At 43.8% G+C, this 27,371-nt stretch overlaps 1 protein-coding gene across 1 annotated transcript; it reads right to left on the bottom strand.

Moving 5' to 3' along the window:
- Positions 1-1,423: 1,423 nt before the first annotated feature.
- Positions 1,424-27,371, bottom strand: edar (ectodysplasin A receptor). The gene is made up of 12 exons (XM_040201824.2): positions 27,126-27,371; positions 18,136-18,201; positions 15,251-15,370; positions 13,042-13,223; positions 12,210-12,295; positions 8,557-8,634; positions 8,340-8,465; positions 8,119-8,193; positions 5,953-6,025; positions 4,339-4,624; positions 4,145-4,208; positions 1,424-3,746 (listed from the first exon to the last, which is right to left on the bottom strand). The coding sequence occupies exons 2-12, from the start codon at positions 18,184-18,186 to the stop codon at positions 3,361-3,363; spliced, it is 1,527 nt and encodes a 508-aa protein (XP_040057758.1). The 5' UTR covers positions 18,187-18,201; positions 27,126-27,371; the 3' UTR covers positions 1,424-3,360.

Genomic DNA, 27,371 nt, shown 5'->3' with positions numbered 1-27,371 from the left:
CACACTCGTGTGTACCTACCCAATGTGTGTGTTATCAAACTAAAGGCTCTTTATGGATTATTCTTGGGCAACTTTGCAACCTCTATGCTGCCCTGATGCCCCACAGCAGCATCGCTGGCGTTTCCAGTGTCAGACCGACCTTCTCTGAACCAGACTCATGAGCCCCGGCCAGCACACACACACACACACTTAATCTTTTAGCTAAGGCATCGGGAATGTTTGGCACAAACACGCAGCCGCATAGTGAAAGCCTGATGACAGAGTGCTGTGCAGTGGCAGCTGCCACTGGAGCGGCTGACTGTCGGTGGGAAAAAAGAGATGAAAAAAAAAAAAAAAAAAGGTGAACAAAAAAAGATGTTTTGTGTGCAGCAACGGGTTTAAGTGTTGTCGAAAACAAAATTCCTCCAGCTAGAGAAGTGTTTTGTATTTGTACAGGGAAAAAGTTTTGCCTCTGAAATGAAAAGCAAAATGCATCAGTTGAGTGGAAGACGTAGTTTGCGAAAGTTTTGCGCTATTCTGTTTGGAAACAGTAATAAAAATGAAATATTTAATACTATGAAATACACCCGTGGGATAGAATTAATGCCCAAATGAAGTTATAATCTATTGATCTTGTCCTGCAGTCTTTTTCCAATGACATCATTCGATGAGCAGCAGCTACTGTGCCTCTTTGATTGATATTTAACTAACTGGATGAATGAACTGGGAAATGTTGTGATTATTAATTTCCCATTTAGTGCTAATCGATTAATAGACCCTGACAGTGTCTGCCGTATCATCGACAGTCTGGAATAGACAATAGGGATAATTTACTGTACATGATTTTCCTTCAGCTCTAACACGATGTACGTGGCTCATTACCTTTTATTGTTATGTAAGCGTTTGGTCAGTGTTACGCTGATGGTTGAATGAGGTGGCCAAAGAAATCTTGACTATAAAGTCAAATGGTAACTTAGGAATGATTTGAACGTTTTATGATGTAACCCTGGTTTTAAGAGTCTGTTTTGATTTATTGAAGTAGTTAAATTAACTATTTGCCATGAAACTCAATCCTTTCATCCGGACCTATCAACAGGACAATTTTTTACCATGACTTAATATTTGCAAAACTAATCTGCTTCATCCTCAGGCTTTACTTTTTGTTTTTTAACTTGCGGATGTTTAACAGGCTGAACGCTGATGGTGAACATGGTCGACATTATGGTTGTCAAACAGGCGATTTTTCCAAAACAACCGTTGTGGCCGAGTACAACCTCACAGATAGTGAGTACAGGCTCATATATGGCCTTTAAACTTATTACATAACAGCACAAAATATATGAAACACCTGCATTAGTACAAATCCATGAAACTGTAATTACAAAAGAATTAAACTGTAAAAACGTGTTGTCAGTTACTACATCATGAAACTCAAATACCAAGCCATTTTTGCAATACATCTTTATTAATGCATACATTATGTACAATAATAAGTTATATATACAGTTATACTTTGGTTCATTGATGGGTCTGTGTGTGCGTTTCTATACGTTCTACACTGTATGTGTTACTGAGGCACGGTAATCCACGTTTGCCTCCTGCATATCATCCTATCGGCATAATAACTGTCTGAGAAGAGTTTAGCTCTCTGAAAGACGCCGTTGGGGTTCATACAATGTCAGGCATCAATTCAATTATTTACAAAACATAGCAACAATAACTAGTTTAACTTGTGTGGATTGGATTTGATGAATGCAACTATGCTCTGAGAAGGCCGTTTTAAAATGTAATATAATGCCCGATAAACATAAATAAAACTAATAGATTTAGAGTACTGGAGGCCAGCCGGAGTTTGCGAGGTAACATATGAAAGACGGACCTATAGAAAAAGAACTTGGCGACGGGGCAATGTGTTGGATTTGCTGCAGAGACGTTGCGGAACATAATTCTGACAACATCAGACATTCAGATAAAGAGCCGTCCAATTCCTAAAAAGGGCCTCAAAGTAGGACTGCAGACGGCCCAGTGGTTGCCCCACGGGGCGCTGCTCATTGACCCGGCGCCGACGGGCTTCAACGTGACGCTCCTCACAAGGTTGAACTCGCTGCGCATCGGAACCACCCTCCATCTTCTGTGCTTAACCGCCTTCGGCTGCTTTTGAGAGGTGGACAACCCGCACGGCCTGCACGTTGTTCTCATTTGCCGTATTGCTCCCTCATGGGGAGAGGGGACCCTAAATCCTTTCTGAGCATGACTGAGCCCACCACAAATCCTGCTTCCACTTCGACCGGGCTGCATTCTTGCACCCTTCGCTGTGCAGCAAACCCCCGAGGGGCCGTTCGACAAGCCTCCACCACGGCATCTTTCGTTTATAATGCTGTTTTTTTTTTCACTGCGTTTCCACTGGGCTTTCACTGGTTAAGTGGCCCTAACTGCTTAATTGGGTGCTGGAAATCACAGGCATTTTGCGCCCGCTTCGTAAACCACAACACTTCAGACTATTAGGAGGCCCACAGGAGCCACACGCCAAATAATTAGGGCTGGCGGCAGCACTAGACCGCAGCTTTGGGGTAAAAGGGTAATAAGGTAGGGAGGGCGGGGGGGGGAGGACTACGTCCATGGAAGTTGTTGGTGTATGGGAATGCTGGTTCCTGTGTGTTAAAGTTGGGGAAAGTGGATTCATGCAGAACGCGAGAAGCAGAGTACCTCTGTATCCACCCGTTGATTCAGCTAAACAATCGCAATTCTCTATTCATATAAATATATCAATAAGTGTGCTTGATCTGAATGCTGGTGAACCGTTTTTCAGCTGGACATAATGATTGCTTTTCAAACAGGGAGCTCTTACCCGCCGTCTTTCCGCTGTGATTACGGCGCAGCCAAAAAAGGCACAGCACGATCACGCCGCTTTCCACTCGCGCTGCCACAAGCGTCCCGTTGCACCAGCCGTGGGATTAAACTGTGTGAACCCTGATTGAAAAGGTTTAGTGATACGGCATCTTCATTCCTTCCTCTTGCAACGTGGCGTGCCTCAAAAAAAAGGCACTCAACTGGCATTTCTGTCGTCTTGCATGCTTATTGTGTGAACAAGGCCACATAAGGGTGTGATTGTGTTGCGTCCAGCGCACACTTAATCTAGCTATTTCTTTGTGCAAAGGCTGACTATTTGCGATTATTGATTTCTCAAACTTACTACTACTAGCTTCATGAGAGAGAAAACGCACGCTGGGACGAAAAGCATTGTGCACTTGGGGGGTGACGTTCTTCATGTGATAGGGGGGGGGTTGTGTGCTCCGTATGTGCTGTCCCCTTAGTCAGCACAGTATCTGTCCTCACACACACGTGTGTAGAGTCTCGGAGTCTCCGCTCCATCGCGCGTGTTCAGACGCTGGCGCAGCGCTGGGACGGAGACAGGCACGAGGACGGGCACACCAGCTGGCTGTGAAAACTGCTGTTGCCCTGGCGACCGGCGGCCGCCGCCGTCTCGCTGCTGCCCAGCACGTCGGAGCAGAGCGACTCCACCGCGTCGAGCCTCTCGATATGCACCAGGCGGGTCAGGAGGTCGGGGATGCTGTAACCCGCCGTGCTCACCCTCTCGAAGAGCTGCAGGCCGTCGCTCATGCCGCCGATCTCGTCCCGCTTCAACCCGAAGCTTTCGGCCAGATGCCTCCACGTCTTCACCACGGCCGCCTCGCTGCTGTAGGAGGAGCTCAGCATGCGGCTGGCCTTCTCCAGGCAGTCGAATGGAAGCTCTGTGGGGCTCAGGCCTGGAGGGGGACAGCGGGGTTGTGGTGTGTATAGTATTGTTTGAATAGATTGCACAAATACCTAAAAGTCTGCAGAGGATTTCATATTGACTTTTCCTTCAGTGAACATGACCCAAAACCCTGTGTGTGCGGTGCTAACTATGAATTGTCAACATGCCGACATGCTGGACTGAGATGGTGAATTTGATTTAATTATGAAAGATATGCATGAGAGAGGTAATGACTGCTGTTCGGGGGAAGTTTCACTTCCTGGAGCGATTGTCTTGAAAATGAAGATATTGTTTCTCACTTCACTGCGCATCGTCTCCAGCCGTTCATCTGAAGTTAAATGCCCCCACGGTGTCGACAGAAATCAATTCTTTGACGACAAAGCTCGGTAGGATGGAGAGTTAACTTACCCTCCGTCACATTGCAGGCTCTGCCGTACAGATCCAAGATTTTTTTCCTCCGGCTCTGAAGCATCTGTGTGGTTATATAAAAGAAATATAAAACAAAAGGTTTACATGTGATTTCCAGATGAAGCTCGACTGAGGATCCGTTCACAATCACATCCTTATCTCATGTGACATCTTCAAAAGCCTCCGCTCCTTACCCCAGGGGTTTTGTTGTTGTTGTTGTTGTTGATTGCGGTCACGCTGCTGATGTGGTTGGCGCCGTGGATGTTATTGGCTGACATGGCGGGCCCCCCATTGCCGGACCTGTCGCGCTCCAAGAGGCCCAGCGAGAGCAGGCAGAGGTCGGGCTTGTTTCCCAGGTTGACGAGGCACAGGCCGGGATTGTTGGCGTCGGCCGATCCCTGCTTGTCGGATGCCGCCTCCTCGTCGCTGTCGATGCTGCGGCTCAGCAGCTGCTCGTTCTCTGATGACGCGTCGTTTTCACTGCGCGCAGAAACACGAGCCGATGTTTAAGCACATGCGTTCTATGCGTTCCAACAAACACACGCAGACACACTGAAACAGATACATTTGCACTTATATTTTACAGCATGATATCAGCAATGTCATTTGATCACGCGGCCTCTCTCTCTCGCCCGTTTTTTGTGAGTGTTGACTGAGACGCTCACAGAATGCCATTGTTTCCAAGTCCCGTGCTTTTCTTTTTCCCCCCTCGAGCGTGCGCACAAGGTGGCATTGTGTTCAGGACATCTAACACCCGCTCTGGCAGCTTAAAGCAGTGAGTTAGCACATCTTCTGGCACGCTGCTATCCCACTGTTTGCTGCTATTAATGCTGCGTTGGTGTGTGTGTGTGTGCGTTTGCATGTGTACCACTACCTTCCATGGAACAGCATATCGACCTAAGCGTGTTCGCTACGGGCACTGAAAGGTTTGAGCACAATGGCTCACTGTAGATCTGCGTGCAACAGTCTGTCACGTATTCCCTCTCTTCCCTCTGCGCACTGGTTACTTCTTCCCATAAAGCGGCATCGCCTGCGCGTGAAACAAACGAGACGCAGGCGCAAAGAGGAAGGTGGGGAAAAGCGTTCTCTTGTTGTCTGCCGGGCTGTTCTTTGACCTGGTGGCGGTTTTAGGAAAAGCCAGGAAGGAATAACCATCACCATGTCGACAACTACCTCCTGTGTTTGCACGGCTTCAGGGCTCATCTGTGACTCTCTCACACACACACACACACACACACACCTCACACCCCAAACCTCCCTGCCGGCTCCGAAACCACATAATTGCGCTCTGATTCATAAAGAGAAAAATGGAAAAATGAAATGTGTCTGTCTTTTACGTTGCCGCGGCGTTACTGCTGCTGGGACGAGGTCTGTGGCGGCTAAATCACAGGCAGATGCTGACAAAAAAATGATAAAAGCTTCTTTCTGTTGTGTAAAGCCTCTGTGACGCCAGAAACAACACACACACACACACAATGGAAACTCAAGATGAGAAAACAGTGGCGCAAGCCGTACATTTCAAGTGTTCTCCAGCACGTTTCCCATGTGTTCAATACGCTTAACTGAGGAACCAGCACAAAACGATACATAAATAAACACAGTAATTGTACACACATAACATAACCATAATATAATTAAGTGTACTAAACATAGTAGTTGTTCTAGCTTTGTTTAGTTTTAGGAAATGGATGGTTGTCAAACTGAAGAGGAATTCGCCGGTTTGTCTGCTCTTACTTTGCTCAACTGAAGAGCAGCGGTGTGGCAAAGCGTTTTTCTTTTTTTAACTTTTCGCCAGATGTGTCTCTCACCTTTTGACCGTCTTCTGAGGAGGAGCTTTTAGTTTGTCAAACTCATCTTTCTCTGAGTAGATCACCACTTTGTCTACGAGAGAAGAAGAGGGAACAGAGAGGTTTACCGCTGTGTTTCACTGTCACACGTACAGAAAAATCATAAATAATGAGTAGCAGTAGTCTCAATTGCGTTGTTTCTAAATGCACACGTGTTTGGTACATACAATTAACCAAATAGAATAACAAACTTCACAATATCTGTCAGACCGGATTAAAGTTACACTTCTACACAGACGCTGGCGTGAGTCGAGGTGCGCTATAGAAAACAGGTTCTTGATACCTTAAAGGATGTTTACTGCACTCAGAGAGATGTATAAAATGATTACAGTGAGTAGAATGTTAAATTCCACTTCCACCGTGGATACTGATGGGGAAAGAGAAGACAGCATAATGAGTGAATTCCTAAGTGGAACATATGCTGTGTGTGTGTGTGTGTGTGTTCTGTTAAAGTGTCCGTGTCTTTCATTTCACAGCCTTATTAACTCGGTGTCTACATGAGTGACAGTTAGCTCCGGTAGAGCAAGCCAAGCAAAGAGCTTATCTTTCAAAATACACACTGCATCCACACAAACACACAAAACAATAGTGGCATTTTTTTTGTCAAAGTATAACGACTTTCTCAGCTCATGGTTTTTTTTTAGCTGTGAGATTATAAAGTCCACAACCTCATCGCACCACATAATGTTTCTGTGGCCACAGATACTGTGTGTGTGTGTGTGTGTGTGTGTGTGTGTGTGTGTGTGTGTGTGTGCCTCCACACCACATGCAAGTGCTTAGTCAGTCAGTCTGGGAGTGAAATTGAACAGAGCATCATTGTCAAGAGAAATGGCGCCCAAAGCAACGTATGGCTTTTGCTTTGGAAGCTCCACATTCCACCATGATGCACTCATCATACTGCAGGTCTGTCGGCACACACACACAAGCACAAACACACCTACACGCACACACACACATGATTGGATTAGTTTGATGTAGACTTGATCAGCAGTGGATGTCGTAGAGTAGAAGATAAAATTAAGTGTTCAAGTTCAGGTGTTCCATAATTCGTAAATGTGTGCCGCAAAGTTACTGTACTAGTAATTTAGTGGGAAGCCCTTTCGTTCACAGATAACATGCAGGTTTTGGGTTTACGGGATAAACTAGACGTACAGTAATCCTGGATCCTGAATTTGCTACAGGATTGAGTAAAATTACAGTTTACTCTGCTGTTCGTGCCTTAACTGACTGCATTTGAAATTGCACTCTCTGTCGCTGTGACTATTTTGGAGTAATCTCACAGTTTGAAAGTTACTGTAATTATGTCTTTTTGTGTCTTTGCATTGTTGAGAGTGTATTGAGTTTAAACAGCATCTGTTATTCATTGAGTCTATATTTTGTGGGGTCTCTTTTAAGGACCGGTGCAACGTGTGCAAGAGAATTTTATGGAAACATGGAAATGATCAGTTTGTGGCTGTTTATTTTTACGGATATGAAAACACTGAGAATTTTAGTGAGGAAGTAACAGATGGTGGGCACATAAACACTCACTGAAAAGAAGTATGTTCATGCTTTACCAAGTACATGCATTCTGTCTTTTTACTTTTTGAATTAAAAAAAGAAATATTTCATAGTATAAACACGCAAAGTGATCTCAATAGTGTTACAATAAAGTAACTACAGACACTTTGATCCTCAAGTGGCTTTTACTGCTTATCTTTGATTTGAGTATTAAGAACAAAAAGTTTCTTATTGATATTGATGTGTAATTTCCTCAAGGATAAAATTGCTCAAGCAGTGATGTCCTCACCTGCTAAAAGAGTATGTTAGTAAGTAAACACCTTTCGTGAGTATTACATTTTGGCATTACGGTTGCATCACTCGTTTTCATGAACCCGGATCCAAGATTATTTATGTTTCGCCATATCAGGTATAAAACCAAAACCAGGATGCGGCTCATGTTCAGCGTACTGGTGTGCATGTAAACGAATAACAATGAGGCAACAATACAGATGTGACTACAGAGATCGGTTTGTGAGTGACACCAAACAGGAAGTCATTAAGAAGCTTCAAAGCTTAATTGAATGTGTGAATGTGTGTGTGTGTGTGTGTGTGTGTGTGTGTGTGTGTGTGTGTGTCGGATCTCACCAGGGATTTCCTTCTTCTCTTCCTGTTTGTTGCTCTGAGCTTCCACTGCCTTCACAACTTGTCCAGAACAACAGGCTGTAGACAAACCACACACACACACACACACACACACACACACACACACACACAGGAAATGTCACTATGCCAACCTCTAACATTAGAGTGTGCACACATGTGTGTGTGTGTGTGTGTGTGTGTGTGTGTGTGTGTGTCGGTCTTACCCTGACTATTCGGTTTCGCCTTTAGAATATAGAACATGATGATGAGTACGATGGCGATGGCCATGATGAAGATGGTTGACATGGCGATAATGAGGGCCGTAGCTAGGTGACCTTGTCCGTTGGAATCTGAAACGTTGGAGGCAAATATTTGAACAAATGTACGGTTACAGGTGGATGAAGCTTACATGGTTATGTCAGTGTGTGTATTTGTGCGTACCTTTGTGTAGATGAGGGAACACAGTTGTGCTGCCAGGGTCAATCACAGGTTTTTCTTTTGGTCGACTGGTTAACATGCCTGCACAGACACACACAGACACAGAGTTCACAAACCTTCAGTTCCTATTATTTGCTCATTTATTCATTCCGAGCAAAAGCACGCAACAATGTCCATGGTTGAAGGAATAGTTTGAGAAATATGCTTCTTCACTTGTCGTGCCTGTCGTGCGTAAAGAGACAAAACTCTTATGTCGTATCGGTTAAATATAAAAACACTGCCAGCAGCTGGTTAGCTTAGCTTGGCACAACCACTGGAAAGGGTGAAACAGCTGGCTGGGCTCAGTTTTAAAGCAGCAAAATCCACATACAAGCACCTCTAAATGTTGGTAATTCACATGATGACACCAGCTTGCTAAATATGGGAAATACTGTGAGGTGTTAGACATTAGTCACTGGCGGAGGCCACATGTCATCTGTCACTGGTTATGGGATGTTACCTTTGGCGTCGCATTTTTACTTCCTTATTTTATTTTATTCTCCCCCTCAATAGTGTTCCATGACATCATTTTGGAAGACAGGAAGAAGCTCTCGGCCCAAATGTCTTTCTCGTTCTTCCTCCCCGCCTTTTTTTTTCTGTTTCATTCATCAACAGTTTTTCCTCTTTCTCAATCAAGCTGTAAATTCCAGACAGGACGTAAATCAGCCCTTTTAATCGGCCTTTTATTTTCCCCCCAGTTGATACACTGTACAACTCTTTGGCATGCGGCCTGCTGCTTCCTGTGGTGTCATCACCCACACACACACAGACACACACATCAGTGCCCTGTGGCTGCAGACATCAACTGCGGCTCTGTGTTTACACTCTGCATGAGGATATGAGCTCTGACTGGAATTTTGTTTAACGTCTCGCGGTTTGGTGTCTTGATCATGTCTCTCAGCCCCAATTCACTCTGCAAAGAGGATAATTCCGCCGGGCAATCAGGGAACTCGGGTCCAAACAAACTGAGAGGAGTAGAAATACAAAGCGGGGGGGAAATATATATAGAAGTGAAAAAATAAATAAAAGCATTTTAGTTTGAGGTGAAGTTGTGGGCGGGAATGTGGCAACGGTTAATTTCTGATCATATGAAGCTCACATGTGTCTAGTGTCACTAAGTAGATAAGTAGATACGTATTAATTAATTCAAAAAGTGACTGGAAGTTGAACGACAGGCGAGTAAAGTCTGCCTGCCAAAGAGTAGCATCGGCGCAAGTAGCAACACGCTAATCATCTTCTTCTTTTTTTCACATACCCACTAAAGTTTTAATTATCACACACGCAGAGCGAGGCAGGAGCCGGGGTAATTTACAGATTACATGGCGAGTGTCAGCCTGCCTTCACCCTGAGTACAACTCGTAGCCTTCAGCTCCTTTGTGCTCACTGTTGGGGAGTGCATCATTTATAAGTTCTCCAACATCTAAAGAGGGTTTAATTAAAATGCACCACAGCCTGACTTGTAGGGAATGGAATGAAGATTGGAGAATAGAGAATTATATATTTAAACCAGTGTTTATTAAACTTATTTCAGAGAAAGACTATATTTACAGCTGGTGTTTTTATGTCGTAATTGTTTTTGACATTTTGTATTGTTTGCTTTGCATCTTTATCATCTCTTATCAATGATTTATATAAATTACATCTTTGTCAGATTATATATAAAAGTAAGAAGATGAAGAAAAAAGTCTGTAAGGAAGCACAAATAGGTAGTGAAAGTCCTTACAGTTAACAGACTTACAAGTAGACAACTCTCAGTATGGGACTAAGCATATATCTGCCTAAATGTTGAAATTATATCAAATATATATATATGTATTATATTAAATATAATACATTTGCGACCCTGAAATAAGTTTTGAGTCTCTTACCATAGATATAAGAATATATTTCTTATTTCCACAGAAGCATTCAATCATCCATATACATTACACACAATTAGATTTCTGTTGAAAAGGAAGCTATTATTCATACAAACACACACACACACACACACACACACACACACACGCACACACACACGCACACACACACACACACACACACACACACACACACACACACACACAGTCCTGTATACGCTCTCCTCTGCAGGCCCAGGCTGCTTTTGGTTTGTTTTCGTCTCTCATAATTCCCTCATTAAATGTGACACAATAACAATGCCATTCATTTCCGGCCTCTTTCAATTACACTCAAAGGGGGTTTGAGCTATTATAGGCCCATAAATATCATTCCCATAGAAAAATGTATGAGCGAAGGAACAAAAACACTATTCAGCTCACATCTTTTCAGATTGATGTGATCTATCGGTCAGATGTAGATAAACCCACAGAGGGCCGGACGGTGAGAAATTCCACTTCCAGCTCTGCTATAAATACTCATCTTGACAAGCATCAAAAATCACTTACATGCCCTGAAAATCTATTAATCCACCGCGGCTAAATATTACTTTCAATAAAGCATCAATTTCAAGTTCAGACTAAGTGCTCTTGATACATTTTAAGTCTCCGTGAAGACTGTTATCTATTGTATTGTATTTGATTAGATTTTAATCTATTGAGGTATAATCTCGTTCTCATTTTTCATGGTGTTGATAACTAAATCCAAGGCTTATTTTATCATTGAAGAGCAAGGATGACATTTAATTAGCCTTTTTCTTTTAGCTTTATCTTTTTTTTTTCCAGTGTCTTAAAAATATTCAAAATATCTGACTTCTACACAAAGATGTGCTGCAAATGCCACACAACAAAATGGCAGGACGAGAAGAGAAATAAATTAAACCAAACCAATGACCTTAAAGTTACTAATGCCATTTCCATTTGTGCATCAAGTTAACCTTAGCAATAAACCTCAAAGGAGAGACACTTCGGTAACAATTCATACAGATTCAGGATGAGGAAATATAAAATACTGCATAATAATCTACAATACTGACAAATTATTTCAATAATGTATTCCGACAGATCACAGAGGCTTGGTTGTGAGTCTCTTTTCCCTCTGCAGCTGCAGGGGCCACAGAAACATACTGCAGCATCTGGCTCCAATATTCTGCTTGAATGCCACTTGACGAATTTAACGTTTTGTTTTGCAGCGGTTGGGAAACCTTTTGTGAACCGCGCAGGCTGATGCTGATTTGGAGCAACAGATGACGCCTTGGCATGTGCACACTCACAGTTGTATGTGTCAGGTATGCAGGGGAATAGGTGGGGCAGAGAGGTTATGGACAAGCTGTCAAACCCCCATTCTGCAGCCAGAGAAGGGGAGATGGGAGGAGGAGGGGTTGTTATACGTCTTTATGTGCATCAGTGACCGGAGGATCTGGGGGAAATAACTGCAACTTCTGACCTCCGACAGCTCACTCAAACTCACTCCAGGCTTTCAACATCTGCTTCGGCAGAGCATACCCCCTTTTTATTTCTTATCACTTTGATATAAAGCTTTAATGTTTGGTAGCTTTGAATCAAACGTAAACCAGGTCGGTGTTAGAACAGAGAATGCTGTGGAGATAAAACGTTGAAAAGGGGGAATTCACGGTTGCTGTTGTTGTCGGGACGAAAGGCTGCAAGTGAGCGGAAGGAAGGGGAGGGTGTGATATCAAACGCCGAGGATACCAGCCTTACATTCTTTGGTGTTGCGCGGTGCGTTCTGGCAGGAATGGCAAACCATCCCGTAGAGGTTCCTGGGTCTGTTTTCCAGCATGTAGTACCTGGAAGACACAAAGTAAATGGGTACAAACCAGCAACTCGTCTGACTACATAATCAAACCGCACTACTAGGTTTACTGGAGATACCATAGAATAAAATAAAACACTTTGAGCCCTATCTGCAAGAACAGGAAGTGTGGACACAACACGTATCCTCCCAACCTTGTAGACACGCTGTACCTACAAGCTGCATCAGTACGGGCAAGCAGCTGAGGTGAAAAGTTGGCCTCGGTGAAGAAATGTACATAATTGATGCCCCGGAGCCAGTAAATATGCCGTGGTGCATGATATCGCACGGAACTTTAAAGCATCTATTAGAGAAAAGGAGACAGGGAGTCGAGTCTGCAAATGACTGCCGACGGTATTAAATCATTTCGGCTTGAGAGGATGAGCAGCATTTTGAATAATATCTGCAGCACGCAGGTAATTGACTGATGCCTTCATACATCTAGACACAGTGAATTTCTAACATACCAACTCTCCCATTGTATCAATTAGTTAAAGCACTATATATTACCATAAAATGTAAACAATAATTGAGTTATTAGTGTATTAAATAATTATTAAGAAAATATTCTATATCTTCATAACATATTCAATTAGAAAAGCTTTTTCTGTAAAATATATTGCAAAGCAAGAGATCCAAAAGTGCCATTCATTGTTGAATGCTTGGTTTGGGTCGCCTTTAACGTGCAGGCTGCTTCAATGGTAGTGTGTGTGTGTGTGTGTGTGTGTTGGTTTCGTTTACCCTGTTAAACAAGGTCCGCATTCGGCGTCGCTGTCCGGAGTTCCCGCCACGCGGACCGTTGCTTTGTAGAGAGCGTCGCAGTCTTTATGCCTCCTGCAGATCTCGTACTTCCCTTTGGAATATTTCCCGTGTGGACACGTAACGCAGGCAAAGTCCTCATCCTTCACACCGTAGCCGCAGTTCTGCAAAAAACACACACACGCAGATCAAACATTAGGTTCATATTTCTCTACATATAATGCAGATTTTTCTTTTTAAAATAACTCTGCACCATTCAGATCAATAAGATGATCCACAAATGTGCAGCAGATACACACGTTTCAAAGAGCACGGACCCACACATCTGTTTCGGTCCTTGCTATTGTTGTTTTGAGATGATAAAAGACAGATTCGATTGGTCCCAGAGGACCCGATGTGTGTGCGTGTGCACTGTACATGTGTGTATACAGCTTTCCACAGCTTGTGGTGTTTGAGATGACCGACCCATCATTCTGTCATCATCAATCTCCTCCCATCTCTGCTCGTTCCTTTCTCACATTGGGAGGCGGAACAACAGGCCACAGGCGCACACACACACACACACACACTTACACACACATACATACCAAAACATATGCTGTGTTTTGCTCCGTCTCCTTTGTCTTTCATTTCCCTCTTCCTTTCATCCGTCTATTCAAACAAGCCTCCCATGCTTCTCTCTCGCATTGCTTTCCCTCTGTTTTCACGCGCAAAGGTCTCACCGTGACGGTTTGATAGCAACATTTGTTGAGCTATCAGCGGAATCTTGTTGCTTTTGGTTAAAAACTCGCTTTGGATCTTTCATTTTCTTTAAACTGGGTCGCCGTGGCTCAGCTTCTGTGTGTTCTCCAAAAGCTGCTCTGATTGAAAGGTTCTTTCCCTTCAAAGACAATCTGTTGCCTCTTTGAATCTTGTGCATCATGGATCAAGGAATAAGGTTGAAACAGAAAGAGATGGCGAGGAAGGGAAATGGGGGGGGTGATGAAATGCAACAAAGGTTCAGCGCAATTTGAGCCGGTGCATGTTTAAGCATCTGAAACCACCGGGCCATGAGGTCCTCCAAGGGAGACTTCCAGCTTTAGGCTTTAAGCTGACTCCAAACCTCGATGCCAGATGCTGCGCCTTCGCATCCACGTACCTTTCATCACTCAACACAAATATGAACTTTCTCCCCAATGTGTATGTTCATGTAGAAAATGTCATCCAGCTACATCACACACACACACACACACACACACCGCTGGATACAAGATGAACTTTAAAAGTCTTTGGGTGTCTGAGGTGATGTCTGTGTGTATAAGTGTGTGCTTTCTGAAGTCTCTGCTGTGGGGATGAACCCTGTGGTTATCCCATGATTAAAAGGGTGTCCAACAACACACACACACACACACACACACACACACACACACACACATGCACATGAAGCTGAGGGGGTGCAACAACACATGAATTACAGACTGTGTGACACAGAGGATCCGACGGGCAGGAGAAAGTGCAATGGGGGGGTGGGAGAGGGGGCTTTAATCTTTCTGATTAAACCTCTTTTCACTTCTCATGTTCTTATATCGCTCACAAATATAACAATGACTCCTGATGACAGAACGCTGCGCTTTTCACACCGAGCGTCTCATTTTACCAACACAACTCATCGCAGAGGATGCTGACTGCAAGTTACTCTATATAAATATACATATCGATATAGATATAAATATCTATATAAAGAAAAGAAAAAGGAAAGGGAAAACTGAGAACGCCGCTGCATCCAAATAAATGACAGAGACCATAATCCATCGTGTTCACCCTCGAGTGGTGCCGTCACTCTTAAGTAGGTGTGGCACCCCGGGGTGCCAACTGAAGCGTTAACCTGCTCTCTGTTTTCTTTGGCCGCGGACTGACTGACGCAGGCTGAAGGGCTCCGTGACTCCTGCAAGTCCTTCACAATGATGCGTGCCTTCTCGTCAGTGAGAGCAATGAACCATGCGAAAATGTTCACTGAAATGTAGGCACCCTTCACTGTGCAGCTATGTGTGCACTGTGTGTGTGTGTGTGTGTGGTCTAAACAATCTTAATTGATTAGTCTAATCCTATTGTGTACTTTAAACATAAAGGTACATTCAATTAATACTTAGTTATAGAGATAAAACAATGTTTTTCATGCGTGTAGGTGTGTGTGTGTGTGTGTGTGTCTCACCATATGCGGCTCTTGTCCCGGTTGGCACTGAGGGCAGGCCTGGCAACTGTTGCTGGTCTGATTGAAAAACTCGTACTCTCCACAGTTGGAATACTCTGCACTGGCAAACATACAGCACAACTGGAGGGACAGACATGGGACACCAGAGAGAAAGACAGACGTGAAAAGTGAGACTTTGACATTAAATATCAATAAGCATCTTTATGCATTATAACAAACATGCTACTAGCTAATGTTTACTGTTTCTTTTTGTAGATATTTATTTATTTGGGGCGTTCATTGTAACGCCCCATGTGTACCAAGCACATATTTACACACAATTATGTCATATAAAGGTTCATTCTGTATGTTCAAGACTTTTATTTGAACTTCAAAAGACAATTTCAGTGATTTGTTAGCAGACTGCATAACACTAGACGTTCTTACTACTGTATGAATTTGATGATTTGTCTTGAAAAAGAAAAACACCAAACACCATTTTGCAGTAACGTCTTTGTATTTAATTATTCTGTAATGCCTTATTTGCCTAAACAACAGATCAACAATGCGGAGACCAAAAAAATCATCATTAGTACTCTCAATGAAAGAATCTGCAAATAAATAATTAGGTCCCTGTGGGAGAGGAAAACGATTCATACTGCAATAGCGGCCGAGACAAATGGCCGCATTAGACAAAGGCTGATTTAAATAATCCAAATGGATAAGAACTAACAACAACATTTTATATGACAAAAAGCAACAAACACACCATATATTCAGACGTCCTGATCTTTGTTACTCAGAATGACCAGAGGTCATCGTTAACTATGTGTGAGTGTGAGACACTTTGCACAATACCAGGATCTCCTTGTGTGTCTATGTACTGTACAAGTACTTTGTGTGAGTGTCATTGTGGTTCACTGTAATAGGCAGCAGCTGGTATTTATGCCTTTACCAGCACACTTTGTTCTTTTCCAAACAAACTAATTGAGTTTTAAAAATCATCTGCAGTCCAGAAAGTGATTGCAAAGAAAATGTGTGCATGAGTAACTCTCTCCATCTTCACGCTGTTGTTTCAATAACGTCTCCCTCTCCTTCTCCCTTCCTGCTAATGATCTCATGACAGTGCACCTAAGACATGAAGACACGAATAAATATACAAATGTGCACTGCCTGGGTGTTTGTGTATCATATCCTCTCTGGCCAAGTTTTGTAATTTATGCCAGATTCAAAGCAAACTGACCGTTCCCTCACACACATGATGTACAGTATTCTTGCTAAAAAGATAAACAATTGTGCGATACCGTCTGCCAATCCTCTTTGTCAGTGTGTTGCACACTTGTGGGTCTCTCTGGGTACTTTGCAAACGCCGTGTGCATCGTTTCTTTTTCTGGCAATTTGTGCAACGACACACGACACACGCAGCAGCACTTTGTTTGGCTCCGAAGAAACGACAATAACGATGTTCTTCTCCACGTTGTTCCACAGCTGGAGAGAAGACGGCTTCCCACACACCAATGTTCCCCTCAGGGCAAAGCACTGTCCCACAATGCTTTGAGGGGGGGTAACTCAAATGACTAACACTACAATACTCCATAACTTGTAAAACGACTGCGCTGCACATGTTGCTGGTGTAAAATGATGTCAAGTATTATTGGGAATATGTAGCGAAAGTATTACAGTGACTCAAAACAGAAAAAGGCCCTTTTATGTGTTATACTTTCATTATTTGTTTCAATGTGGATTCATCTGCTATTTTCTTAAGTGATTGATCAGTTGTTTGTTTTGTTGTACATAAAATAAAGAAAATAGAAATGCAAATTGAGTTTAAAGTGGTATCCTCAAAATCCTCAGTTTAGCATAAATTGTATTTATGTTGGGTGGTTAAATGTTTGAATGAAATATTGTATGCATCATATTGTCCTTTTTGTATTGTCCTTTTGAAATATTGTATGCATCATATTGTCTTACTTTGTAAACTGTAGCTTTAAGATAACTAAAGAAAAGAACAATACCTTCCCTGTAAAAGCTTTAAAAATTCATATATATGAATAGAGACTCTCATATTCATAATAATAAAGTTCCATCCCATTTATACGTAAGCAAAGTACTGAAACGCGTCATCCACTGACACATCGATACCTCAGTTCCTCTCCTGTGCTAAAAGAACTAAAATTTGCTATTAAGAAAGCACTGCTTTTCTGTCAATTGTTTGCTATTGTTCTACATATTCCCCGGTGACGTAGTCTCTCTCTCCCTCTCTAGTACATTTCTGATTCGGTCATGTAGTAAATTGACCCCCGTCCTGAAGTGCTCCAGCGTCGGCCTGCATGTGTGCTTGCGGTGACGGACAGGAATACAACTGCGGAGAGAGGAAAGATAAGGGGGAGGAGCCTCTCGGGACGCCTGCCAATGGGATCAACATCGACAAAGGCAGAGAATCTCTAGATTCCCAGTCGGGCTATAACAATATCCGCTCTATGCAAAACTCAAAAGGTTTGACTAATTGGTACAAGTTCTGCAAAGTTGTGCAAGCAGCTGGCAGACAACAGCGAGCGTCTGCGTGACGCAGTGCCAAGTGGGGAGTAGATCGTGGCGCCGATCCAAACCCACGGACTAATACGGGTTCCTGAGGACACCAGAAACAGGATGACTGGCTGACTGTTGCAAGGAGGAGAACAAAAAAAGAAGGGAGGATGGCGGAGGAAGACAAGGAAGACAGGAAGAGACGAGGAAAAGCTGAGAAACGGAGGAGGACAGATAAAAGACCGCCGGGGGGAGAAAGTGAAGTCTGAAACGTCTGAAATTGGTTTGAGATTAGAACCGTATGAAGAAAGGAAACACAGGATAATTCTTTAAGGATCATTAAAGGAGGATGAGAGGGAGAAAGCAAAGGCTGAACTCACCAACAACGAGGACAGAAAGATGGACTTCTTCTGACTTCTCCTCTCTGACATGTTTGCTTCTTCTTCCTGGAGGCCAGAGACAAAGAGAAAAGGTCATGAGGCAAACATTCTCTTCAATCGGCCTTCTGCTAGCAAACTTGAAACCGAACGTTCCTGCTGTTGTCAGTGGGCACGATATGTGTGTGTGTGTGTGTGTGTGTGTGTGTGTGTGTGTGTGGCACAGATACCATCACGTCATCGCCCGTAAACACGTAATAGCTACAGAAGTACCTCTGGCTCACATCCCCGCTGGCTAACCTCTGCCTCAATAGAGGATCGTGATTTCACTTAACAATTATCTGCTTATGGCTTCGCTGCGTCGCTCTCAGCCACAGCGTCAAAACAAAACCTGAACTTTGTTGCACGGCCAAAAGAAACAGCTCTCAAGTCTGATTTAACTCCAGCTGACAACTCTGTTGCAGTTCCACAGTAAAAAAAAAAAAAAGAAGAAAACATTTAGTAAACAGTTGAGATGCTGTTTGAAATCCCTTCACACACACACACAGTGGCTGTGACGTTGTCGTTGAGTAAACACACAATAGTGTGTTTGTTTTGTGAGTTATCAAATGATGGCCGCTTTTTACAAGAGCAACACTTCATAAAAGTATGTGTCAATTTCTTTCATTGAGGAGTAAACATGAACACACGGTAGGTTTGCGTGTTGGTGTGAGTCCGTGCGCCGTTGTGCGCTGATGTGGTATTGCTTGTTTATTGCATCTGCAAGATTGGGCCTGTGCTGTGTTTAACCTCCCTTTGGTCTGCACTGCAGGTGAGCGTCTGTGTGTGGCTATATGTATGTGCATGTGTGTGTGTGTGTGTGCATATAATGTCGTCACTGTAATTGAAAGGATATGGCTGGCTGTGGTCCTCTGCAGAGAAGTAACCCTTAAGCAGTGGATTGAACGCAATGAGCTCAGAATCACTCACACAAAGGCTCTTTTTTCATAGTCATTTAAAATTTGCACCGAAACCTAAAATCGATGTGTGCACGCTCGCTGTGCGTGCATACTGTGTGTGTGTGTGTGTGTGTGTGTGGTCTCTGACAGGGTGGCAGCCCAGAAAGGAGCCTCCTGAGTGAACACTGCTTCTATCAGCTGCAGAGCTGCTTGGTGTTAAATGGATCCAACAATACATGTGTTGTTCTTCTTTGATTTGCTTCTAGTGTACAATTAATCACACAGTTACATTCAATTTTCTAAACGCCGGCGTATCGTTGTCATATCGTTGTCAATAAGGCCTTTAGCGAGTCTAATGCGCAATAACTTCAATTTACCAAGTTTGCTAAACTTTCTTGCCTTTAAGAAGGAAAAAAAAAAGACGTCAAAGGTCACTGTTTCAACGGGTTTTCCAATGATTAATACCAGACGTGGCAATGAGAAGCGGATAACCACAAAAACAAAACGGATAACAAAAGAAAGAAATGAAATTCATACCAGATCCATATTTCATATCTAGTTTCCCATCTTCCAAATTAGCATTCATTTTATGTTTGTACCCGATCCTATAAGCATGCGCTCATTCACTCACAAACGCACCTTTAATTGCTGCTATCAAGTACAAGTCTCATCAAGTCTCTTTCAGTGATTACTTTAAACTCACATTGGCCCAATGTACCACACAAATAGAATTTTGTAACAGTTTTTTATCTTATCTACATTTTTCATAAATATATATTCAAATAATAATAAGTATGCCAGGGGGAACAGGATGAGTGATAATCTATTATTTATCCTTTGTGGTGTGAGGAGTTTGACAGCCCAGCAAACGCTGTGGGAGGTCGGAGTCTTTATAACAACAGACAGCACTGCTTTCTATTAACCATGAAGGCTCCCCGACCTTCCCCACGTAGAGCCAGCTGCCAACCCTGACATGTCCTGCGTAGGAAAATAACGTTACCGTGTTCACTTGTGTCCCCAAAGGACAGATCAGAGAGAGAAGAAGAAGAAGCAGCCGGTATCTGACGTGTAAATCTGTACGTCTCCAAACCTCTGATTTCACTCTTGTGAGAAGTGAGGAACCTTTTGATCTTCGACGATGGCTAATCCCCCGACCGCCAGGGTTTGATCTCGCTTAATTACGGCCTCCACATACCAGCACACGGCAAACACACGCGCGCATTAACGCGATTAAGATTTGGTGTATAAATACGCACGTAGCTGGCTTCTGAGGGCAAAATAGGCTTAATTGCACAAGTCCTGGTGGTAAGACCACAACCGGTGTTTGTGTGTGTTCATGTGTGTGCGTGTGCATAGGAGCTGTGGGTCGCTGCCGATGAGATAAAAGCGTAGACAGTATTTCTTTTTTTTTTGAACAGGAAATGAAGAACTGCCTGTGGGACCCCCTCCAGGCTACTCATTATGGGGTTAAAGTGATATTATGCACACACACACACACACAAGTGTTTGAAGACTCTTCTGGGTCTTCTGACACTGTTGCACCTCTTTACACCCTCACTCTGTCGGGGCAGGTCTGAGATGAAAGTCAGCCCGTCTTTTGCCCCCCTTAGGGCATTAAACCTCTGACGACCACATAATCTCCGATAAATAACCCTCCTGACTTCAGCGGTGTCATTAACAGAAAACGCAGTTCTCTGCAGCACAGGACGAGCGGGTGGATCAATTTTTTGTCTGCTGAGAAAAATGTTTTTAAAAGGATTCATTTTTGCAACATTTCCTTTTAACCCATTTTGCCCTGTCTTCATCTGTTTTCTTATTGTGCTTTCGGTTGCTCTTTTTTCAAGCAATATGACATTATACATACAGCTATGGGAAGCCGGTTAACTCTGCTTCATTAAATAAATGCACATTAACAAACCCATTGACTTAAAAAATCCATACAAAACAATTTAATGAACGAAGGAACGAATTGGATCGCGTATAAAAGGTTCCCTGGCCTACAGTGACAAGCGTACTGCCTTAATAGCGCAAACTTCAAAGCAGATTTAAGTCCCAATCGATATGGACTGCAGCTAAAACGACAGCCAAATGTGATGGACTAAGCTGGAAGACGTTATGAGGACGATTAGACCCCGTAGGTGAAAGGAGCCGATGGAAATACCCATAGATCAGCTTGTAGCGGCACATTGAGCAGACAGTTCATGCAAAGTCCCTCCACTCCTCCGCCCGTACCTGCCAGTCAGCCCCTTGTGCTCGTCCGAGTGCTTGTTTTCATTGTGCGAATGCTGCAGACCTCACTGCGTCAGCATGCTGTGTGTTCCTTTTGATGAATAGAGCATCAGTTGGGTTTGAATGTGAACATTTTTTGGGGTGATTAGTTGTTTCTAGCGACAAAAAGCGACTGTTCACTATTTGTCGCAGGATTAGTTTGTGAAAGTTCAGTATTCAGAAAATCCAATATCAATAGGTGTTTTTCACTGAATAACTTGATATCCCTAATGGGACCATATTGTACGTAAAAAAACAACAAGAACAGTCTGGTAAGTTCAGATATTACATCACACATTTACATATATGTACATAAAAAAATCTAACGTCCAAAATTTGACATTCGAATATTATTACAATATCGTAGTTCCAACCATCTTTGATTTGATTCCTAGTGAAGAATGAGGCAAATTCTTAAGTAGAAGTAGGAGCTTTGGCATCTTTAAATGGTACCAAACCGCTAATGAGTGTTGAACTTTGCTCTGTCTGCCTCTTTCTCCTCGTCTCATTGATTTAAATTCATTCGTTGATTTCAATGGGACATAAAAAGCCAAATGAGTCTCTTTTAAAGACTAAACTTGGACCGCGTGGGAAACAACGTTTCCCCATCAGCGCATTTAACCTTGTAACGTCGATCCATCACGCTGGTTGGTAATGACTTCCTGCCCTCTAAGGCAATAAGCCAATCAGAGGAGAGGGAACTCAGCCAGGAAGCAGACCGACAAACCAATCAGGGATGAGGTTTGGGGGGGGGGGGCGCGCCTCTTCCTCAGCACTTACATTCTGATGACAATTAAATCAGCAGCATGTGGGTCCAAGTGGTCTTTGCTATCCTGGTTTTGGTTTTTCTAAAAGGAAAATCTGGTTCCCATTGAAATCGTTTTCTTTCTTTAACTTTAACTTGTTTTGTTTTTTTTCAAGGCCACCTCCTCCCGTATCTTTTAACATCTTAAGTGCAAAGATAACAAGTTACTGGACTGTTAATGCCAATATTGTTGGACTGATGCTACTGCAGCTGATGATTTTTGCCAGTATTAGGCTGCTTTGGCCATTTTTTCAGTTTTGATGTCTCTAACTGTCTCTAATATGTATATATATAAATATAGCCTTGGTCTATCCCAATGCTGGAATGTTGATTATAATAATGATTATTATTATGAATTCACACAATTAAGTGTGTTTGTAGGTCAAACACAAAGCAGAAAACCATTAATATTGTGGATTTCCCCTCCATCAAGTCTGTCACTTACACCTCCACCAGCTCTGGTCAACTCCCTCAAATAAACATTCATTTTGATGTATATTTTAATCGACACACTGGATGGTTGTGCCTGTGATCCATCTACATCCTTTGATTTGTTTCTTGTCAGATTGGCACTCAGATGAAGGCTACAAAAAACACCCACCATGAAGTAAACCCATTGGTGAAATATCGAAATATATCATAATCAGAGAAACTCTTCTTACAATAGTCTGTAATCATCAGAGAAAGAAATGAGACATTTTTATTCAAGGATAATAGCATGTCATTAACTGAACAGCGACCATAATCATCTACCTGTGCTTGCAATAATCCGCCTGATAAATGTCAAAACCTCAGCCGACTGAATTGTGCGTTCAAGAATTTGGCCAAACCACCTTTAACTAATCATAAGTGCCCCCCCCCCCGCTGTCTTTCTTTTCACAGGTGAATTACGGAGGAGGAATTTGCTGCTGGCACTTTGGTCTTCTTCTTCTATGATTCTGAGGCAGCTGCGGAGCAAATGGATGGGTGGTGGCCCGCGCTGTCACTCAAACGAGACCGACCGCTTTCACCGGGGCTCGAAACCTGCAACAGAACCCCCTGATTGGAGCACCAGCTTTTAAAAACAAAAATGACAATGTGCACTAATCATTTTCACCAGCTCAGGTCGGTGGAGCGTTGCACGGCTGACATGTTTGTTAATGTGGGTTCCCTGAAGGAAACAAGGTAGCCATCAAGGCAACTAAATGAGCCAGAAACAGAGGAGTTTAATGTGCGCCGTAATGAGCGCCTAAGTTTGATGTGAAAACAAAGCCATGATTAAAGTGAAGCCCCGGCCAACAGCTGGCCGTCGTATGGGGACTGAACCCCGGTCAGGGAGTTGGGATTGGCTTTGTGTAAATCCTTGATTATTTAAATACAGTGTGCAGAAAACCATCCCACCTCCGTGGACAGGGCGGCGCGTGGCTCCTTCGTCCCTCTTTATCTTTCGATTTCTTTAATTACAGACTTTTACCGTCAGCTTCCCAGAAAAAACAAACTCCTACGGCACATGAAAAGAAGTCACACACACACCACGCACACCACGCACACCACGCACACCTACCCCAGCTCCACTCAGTCAGTATGGCGCTTTGATTCTGTGCCTGCCGGTGATCTGTCTCTTATCGCCCCCCCCCCTCCTCCCTCCCTCTGATCCCTTGTTCCCCTCTTCAGCTGCGCCGGGGCAGAACATCTCCCTGTCTCTGTTTATTCTGCAGTGGTTGTAGGTGGGAAGCCTGATCTGCAACCATGAATCCGTCTGTATGTCTTACTGCTGCTGTCAGAACAAGTGAAATCATAAGATCAAGTAAGAGTTTTATTTACTTTTTGGGGGGGAGGGCGGGGGAGGCACTGTTTTCTGTGATTGATAGATGATAGGCTAGACGTGATGGTCATCTGAGGCCTTTAAGGTTACGTATGGACGATACGGAACCTTAAAGCACTCAAAGACTAAAACAATCACTGAAACATTTCAGTAAAACAAATCAGTAGTGTACATTTAAGTTTGTCAAAATTTAAACAGTAAGCCGTAGTTGTGTGTTTTCTCCTTAAAACGTAATCGGAGGGCTCTTGTGGTCTTTCTTCTAGTCGGATCGTTCGCTTAGTCCGAGCAGCTCGTCATGACGAATGAAGGGATCTTCGAGGCACAAAGCCTCATCAGCCCATTGAAAAAGTAAAGACTCGAGTTAATCACTTACTTAGAGGCTTGAGAGTTGCAAACCGACCGAAGCATCAATGCCTACTTCTGGTAATGTGCACTTTTAACCTGCCACCAGCAACAGGGCGGATCCCACACCAGGTCCTGCAACCAATCCGCACAGGTGCCTCCGCCGACAACACAACGCCCCACCAGCCATTCCTCCACCAGAAGACACCACAATTTGGTTTTCAGCACACAACAATTTACATTGCTTTCGTCTTGCAGAAACTCTTATATATGAATCATGAATTCCAATTTTTCAGGATCTCCCCGACTACTTCTGCTTTTGCACAATGTAAGGCACGGAGTGCCGGATCTTCCACCGCAGTCTCTGCAGAGAATAAAAAGACGAGTAACTGAAGGAGGGTGCAAAGGATTCTTTAGCAAGTGAGGCGACAATTTGACTGAACTGGTTCCCTGAGGCCTGCATGCATTTCTACAGTGGATTTAGTGGTGGTTTGCCTGCCTGCATGGGTATATGACAATGGTGAGAGTGAAAGCCATGATTAGAAACGGCTTATTCTTCTGGCACTATATGAACACTTGAACGTAATGAGATGCAGCTATCTCCTCCTTTTTATGGGGACGTTCTGTGAGTCCCGGTGCTTGTGTTATGTAGCAGTATTTGTGTTGTCAGATGCCTTTTGTTTGCTCTTTTCGAGAACACCTTGCATCAACCTGGGCCCTACAGACTATCAGCGTCAAATACGGAACCTCGGGATACGGATTTAGAATATACTGCTAATCATAGATCAAACTTTAGCCTGGACTTTATCAGGGAATTATATCTTTGTTCATCTATAGCGATCAGGGTAAGATCCCACTGAAACGTAAAACATGTTAATCTCATTTATCAAATTGTCACATTTGATGTTTTTCTATAAAAGAAAAGAATAATGCACATCATAGGAACTACTCCTTTCTTTAACTAGTAGACCTTAAATGAGTATTTATGTGAAGTCTCTGTGCCAAAAAAAGTAAATGTGAGAGCCCCTGTAGGGATGAAATTGACACTGACATTTTGGATCATGACAATGAATCATTTGCTCAGATGATTATTACAGTTGACTTAAAATGTAAACGATTCTTGCACATTGGACAGGGCGTGGCAAATAAAAGCCTGATTAAGTCGTAACCCTAATGAGCTAAAACAACTTCACTTCCTGACGTAAACCTTCTGACTGCGTTTTCATGGAGCGTTATGGAACATTTGACCCCCAACAGGCCTCCTGAGCTCGAAAAAAGAGGAAATTGAATATGCAGAGTGGATTGGAATCAGCTGTGACATGAATCTCAACAACAACTTTCACGTTAAAAACACAGGAGACCCTTTTCCCCCTTTGATGACATCGCCACAAGATGAACTCTACATCGGGCGAGCATTAAGCGACAATCAACCAGGTCATCTCCTCGCCTCCAGTCTGGTGCGGGATGATCATGACTACAGGCGCTGCCTGGCTTTGTTACCTTTTTTTTTTTCTACCTTCATCCCTTTAATCCTCAGAAAGCGTATTAACTTCTTTTGAAGATGAGTTACACTCACTCCCCTGTTTCTGCTCAGCGCCTCCTCCGCCTCTCTACCTGCGAACATGAAAGATTCAATGGCAGCGGAGACGAGCTGCGCTGGGGGCTGCAGGTGGAGAGAGAGACACCAGATATAGAGGGGTAGAAAGGGAGAGGTGGGAGGTGGTGTGTGTGTGTGTGTGTGTGTGTGCGGGGTGGAGGGGAGGAGAGAGAGGGGGGTGGGGGGGGGGGGGGGGTGGAAGGGGTATAGACGGATTGATTTCCACCTCCAGCAGCTACAGTTCAAAGCCAGCCAGCAGACTTCAGAGGGCTCGGCAGGACCCGGCACGTCCCCAGCCGGGCCGAGCTGCCTGTCTGCGGGCAGGACTTCCCCCCCCCCCCCCCCCCCCCCCACCCCCCGGGGGCCCCGGGGCCCGGGACAGCCAGGCGGCACCAAGAAAACAATTATGCAGACGGGGGGGGGGAGAAAGGTGTGCAGGGTCACACACTCGCTCAAACACACAGCCGTAGATAGATACCGTCTCTCAGGCAAACTCCCCGACAAAAGCACAGAGGATTATTGCGTTAGGATGATTGTGTTATCATCACAATATAATAACGCAAACGCCTCTGCAAGTACTCTGTTCACACTGTTCGAAACCATCACAAGAGAAGGAAGTCAGTCACGTCCGCAGCATATTTGGGATTTTAAAAAGTCCCAGTGGTGTCATGAAGCGATCCAGCCTGAACAGTGAAGCTGGTGATGTGAGAAAGCATCTCGTCTGTCTCCCACCTTGGGCTACAAACTTTGCACCGACACGCACAGAAGCTGTCACAAACTTCAGAATGCATCTGGGGATTTGCCTGTTGCACACAGACTGCACTTAAAAACGCATTCGTTTGTTGTTGCAATTATTAATACTCAATTATTTCTTCTCCAATAGAATCCACTTGACAAGTCCTAAGGCAATATCAATCAGCCAGTGCAATGAACGAGATGTCATCTAAATAGCAGCGTTTAACACTTCTGCATTTTTTGACACAAAACATTAATAAGCATTTTTTAAGAACCTAGATGTTGTGTTCCTGTTTTTTTTTACATGCATCCGCAGTGTTTCTGTCCGAAACCCTGCATACAAAAAAAGGAATGTCACCTGCTCATTTTAGGTAAAACTATGACAACGAACACTTATTTTTTGTGGGCATGCATAACAGTCTAAGCATAGCTCAGGAATTTTCCAGCGGTCTTGCAGAAATCCGTCCTCGCATTCCAGGCAGCGGAGCCGCTCACGCGTCTTACCTGGAGCTCGGAGAGGGGCGCACGCTGGTTCGGTTTCTCCGCGGCACCGCGGGATCTGCTGGCGGGGCGGATCAGGCGGGGCGGGGGGAGGCGATCAGTCCCTGACGATCGGTGATCAATCACTGGCGTGGTGTCGGATAAGCATCGCCGAGGGGGGCACCGGCTGTCTGTGAGTTTTTACTCAGTCCGAGTTTGTCCTCTCAGCCTCCACTGCGCTGCATGTCGGTGTGTCTGCAGACTCCTCCT

This window comes from Gasterosteus aculeatus, chromosome 16 (genome assembly GCF_964276395.1).
Source record: "Gasterosteus aculeatus chromosome 16, fGasAcu3.hap1.1, whole genome shotgun sequence".
In the NCBI taxonomy this organism is placed as follows: Eukaryota; Metazoa; Chordata; class Actinopteri; order Perciformes; family Gasterosteidae; genus Gasterosteus; species Gasterosteus aculeatus.
This window is presented reverse-complemented; position numbering and strand designations above follow the sequence as displayed.

Excerpts from the sequence above, each read along its gene's own strand:
- edar (XM_040201824.2), bottom strand. The coding sequence starts at position 18,186 with ATGTCAGAGAGGAGAAGTCAGAAGAAGTCCATCTTTCTGTCCTCGTTG. Across the intron at positions 8,635-12,209 it reads ACCGCGCAACACCAAAGAAT|GCATGTTAACCAGTCGACCA; the intron begins GTAAGGCTGGTA and ends GTGTCTGTGCAG. Across the intron at positions 8,466-8,556 it reads GTTCCCTCATCTACACAAAG|ATTCCAACGGACAAGGTCAC; the intron begins GTACGCACAAAT and ends CCAACGTTTCAG.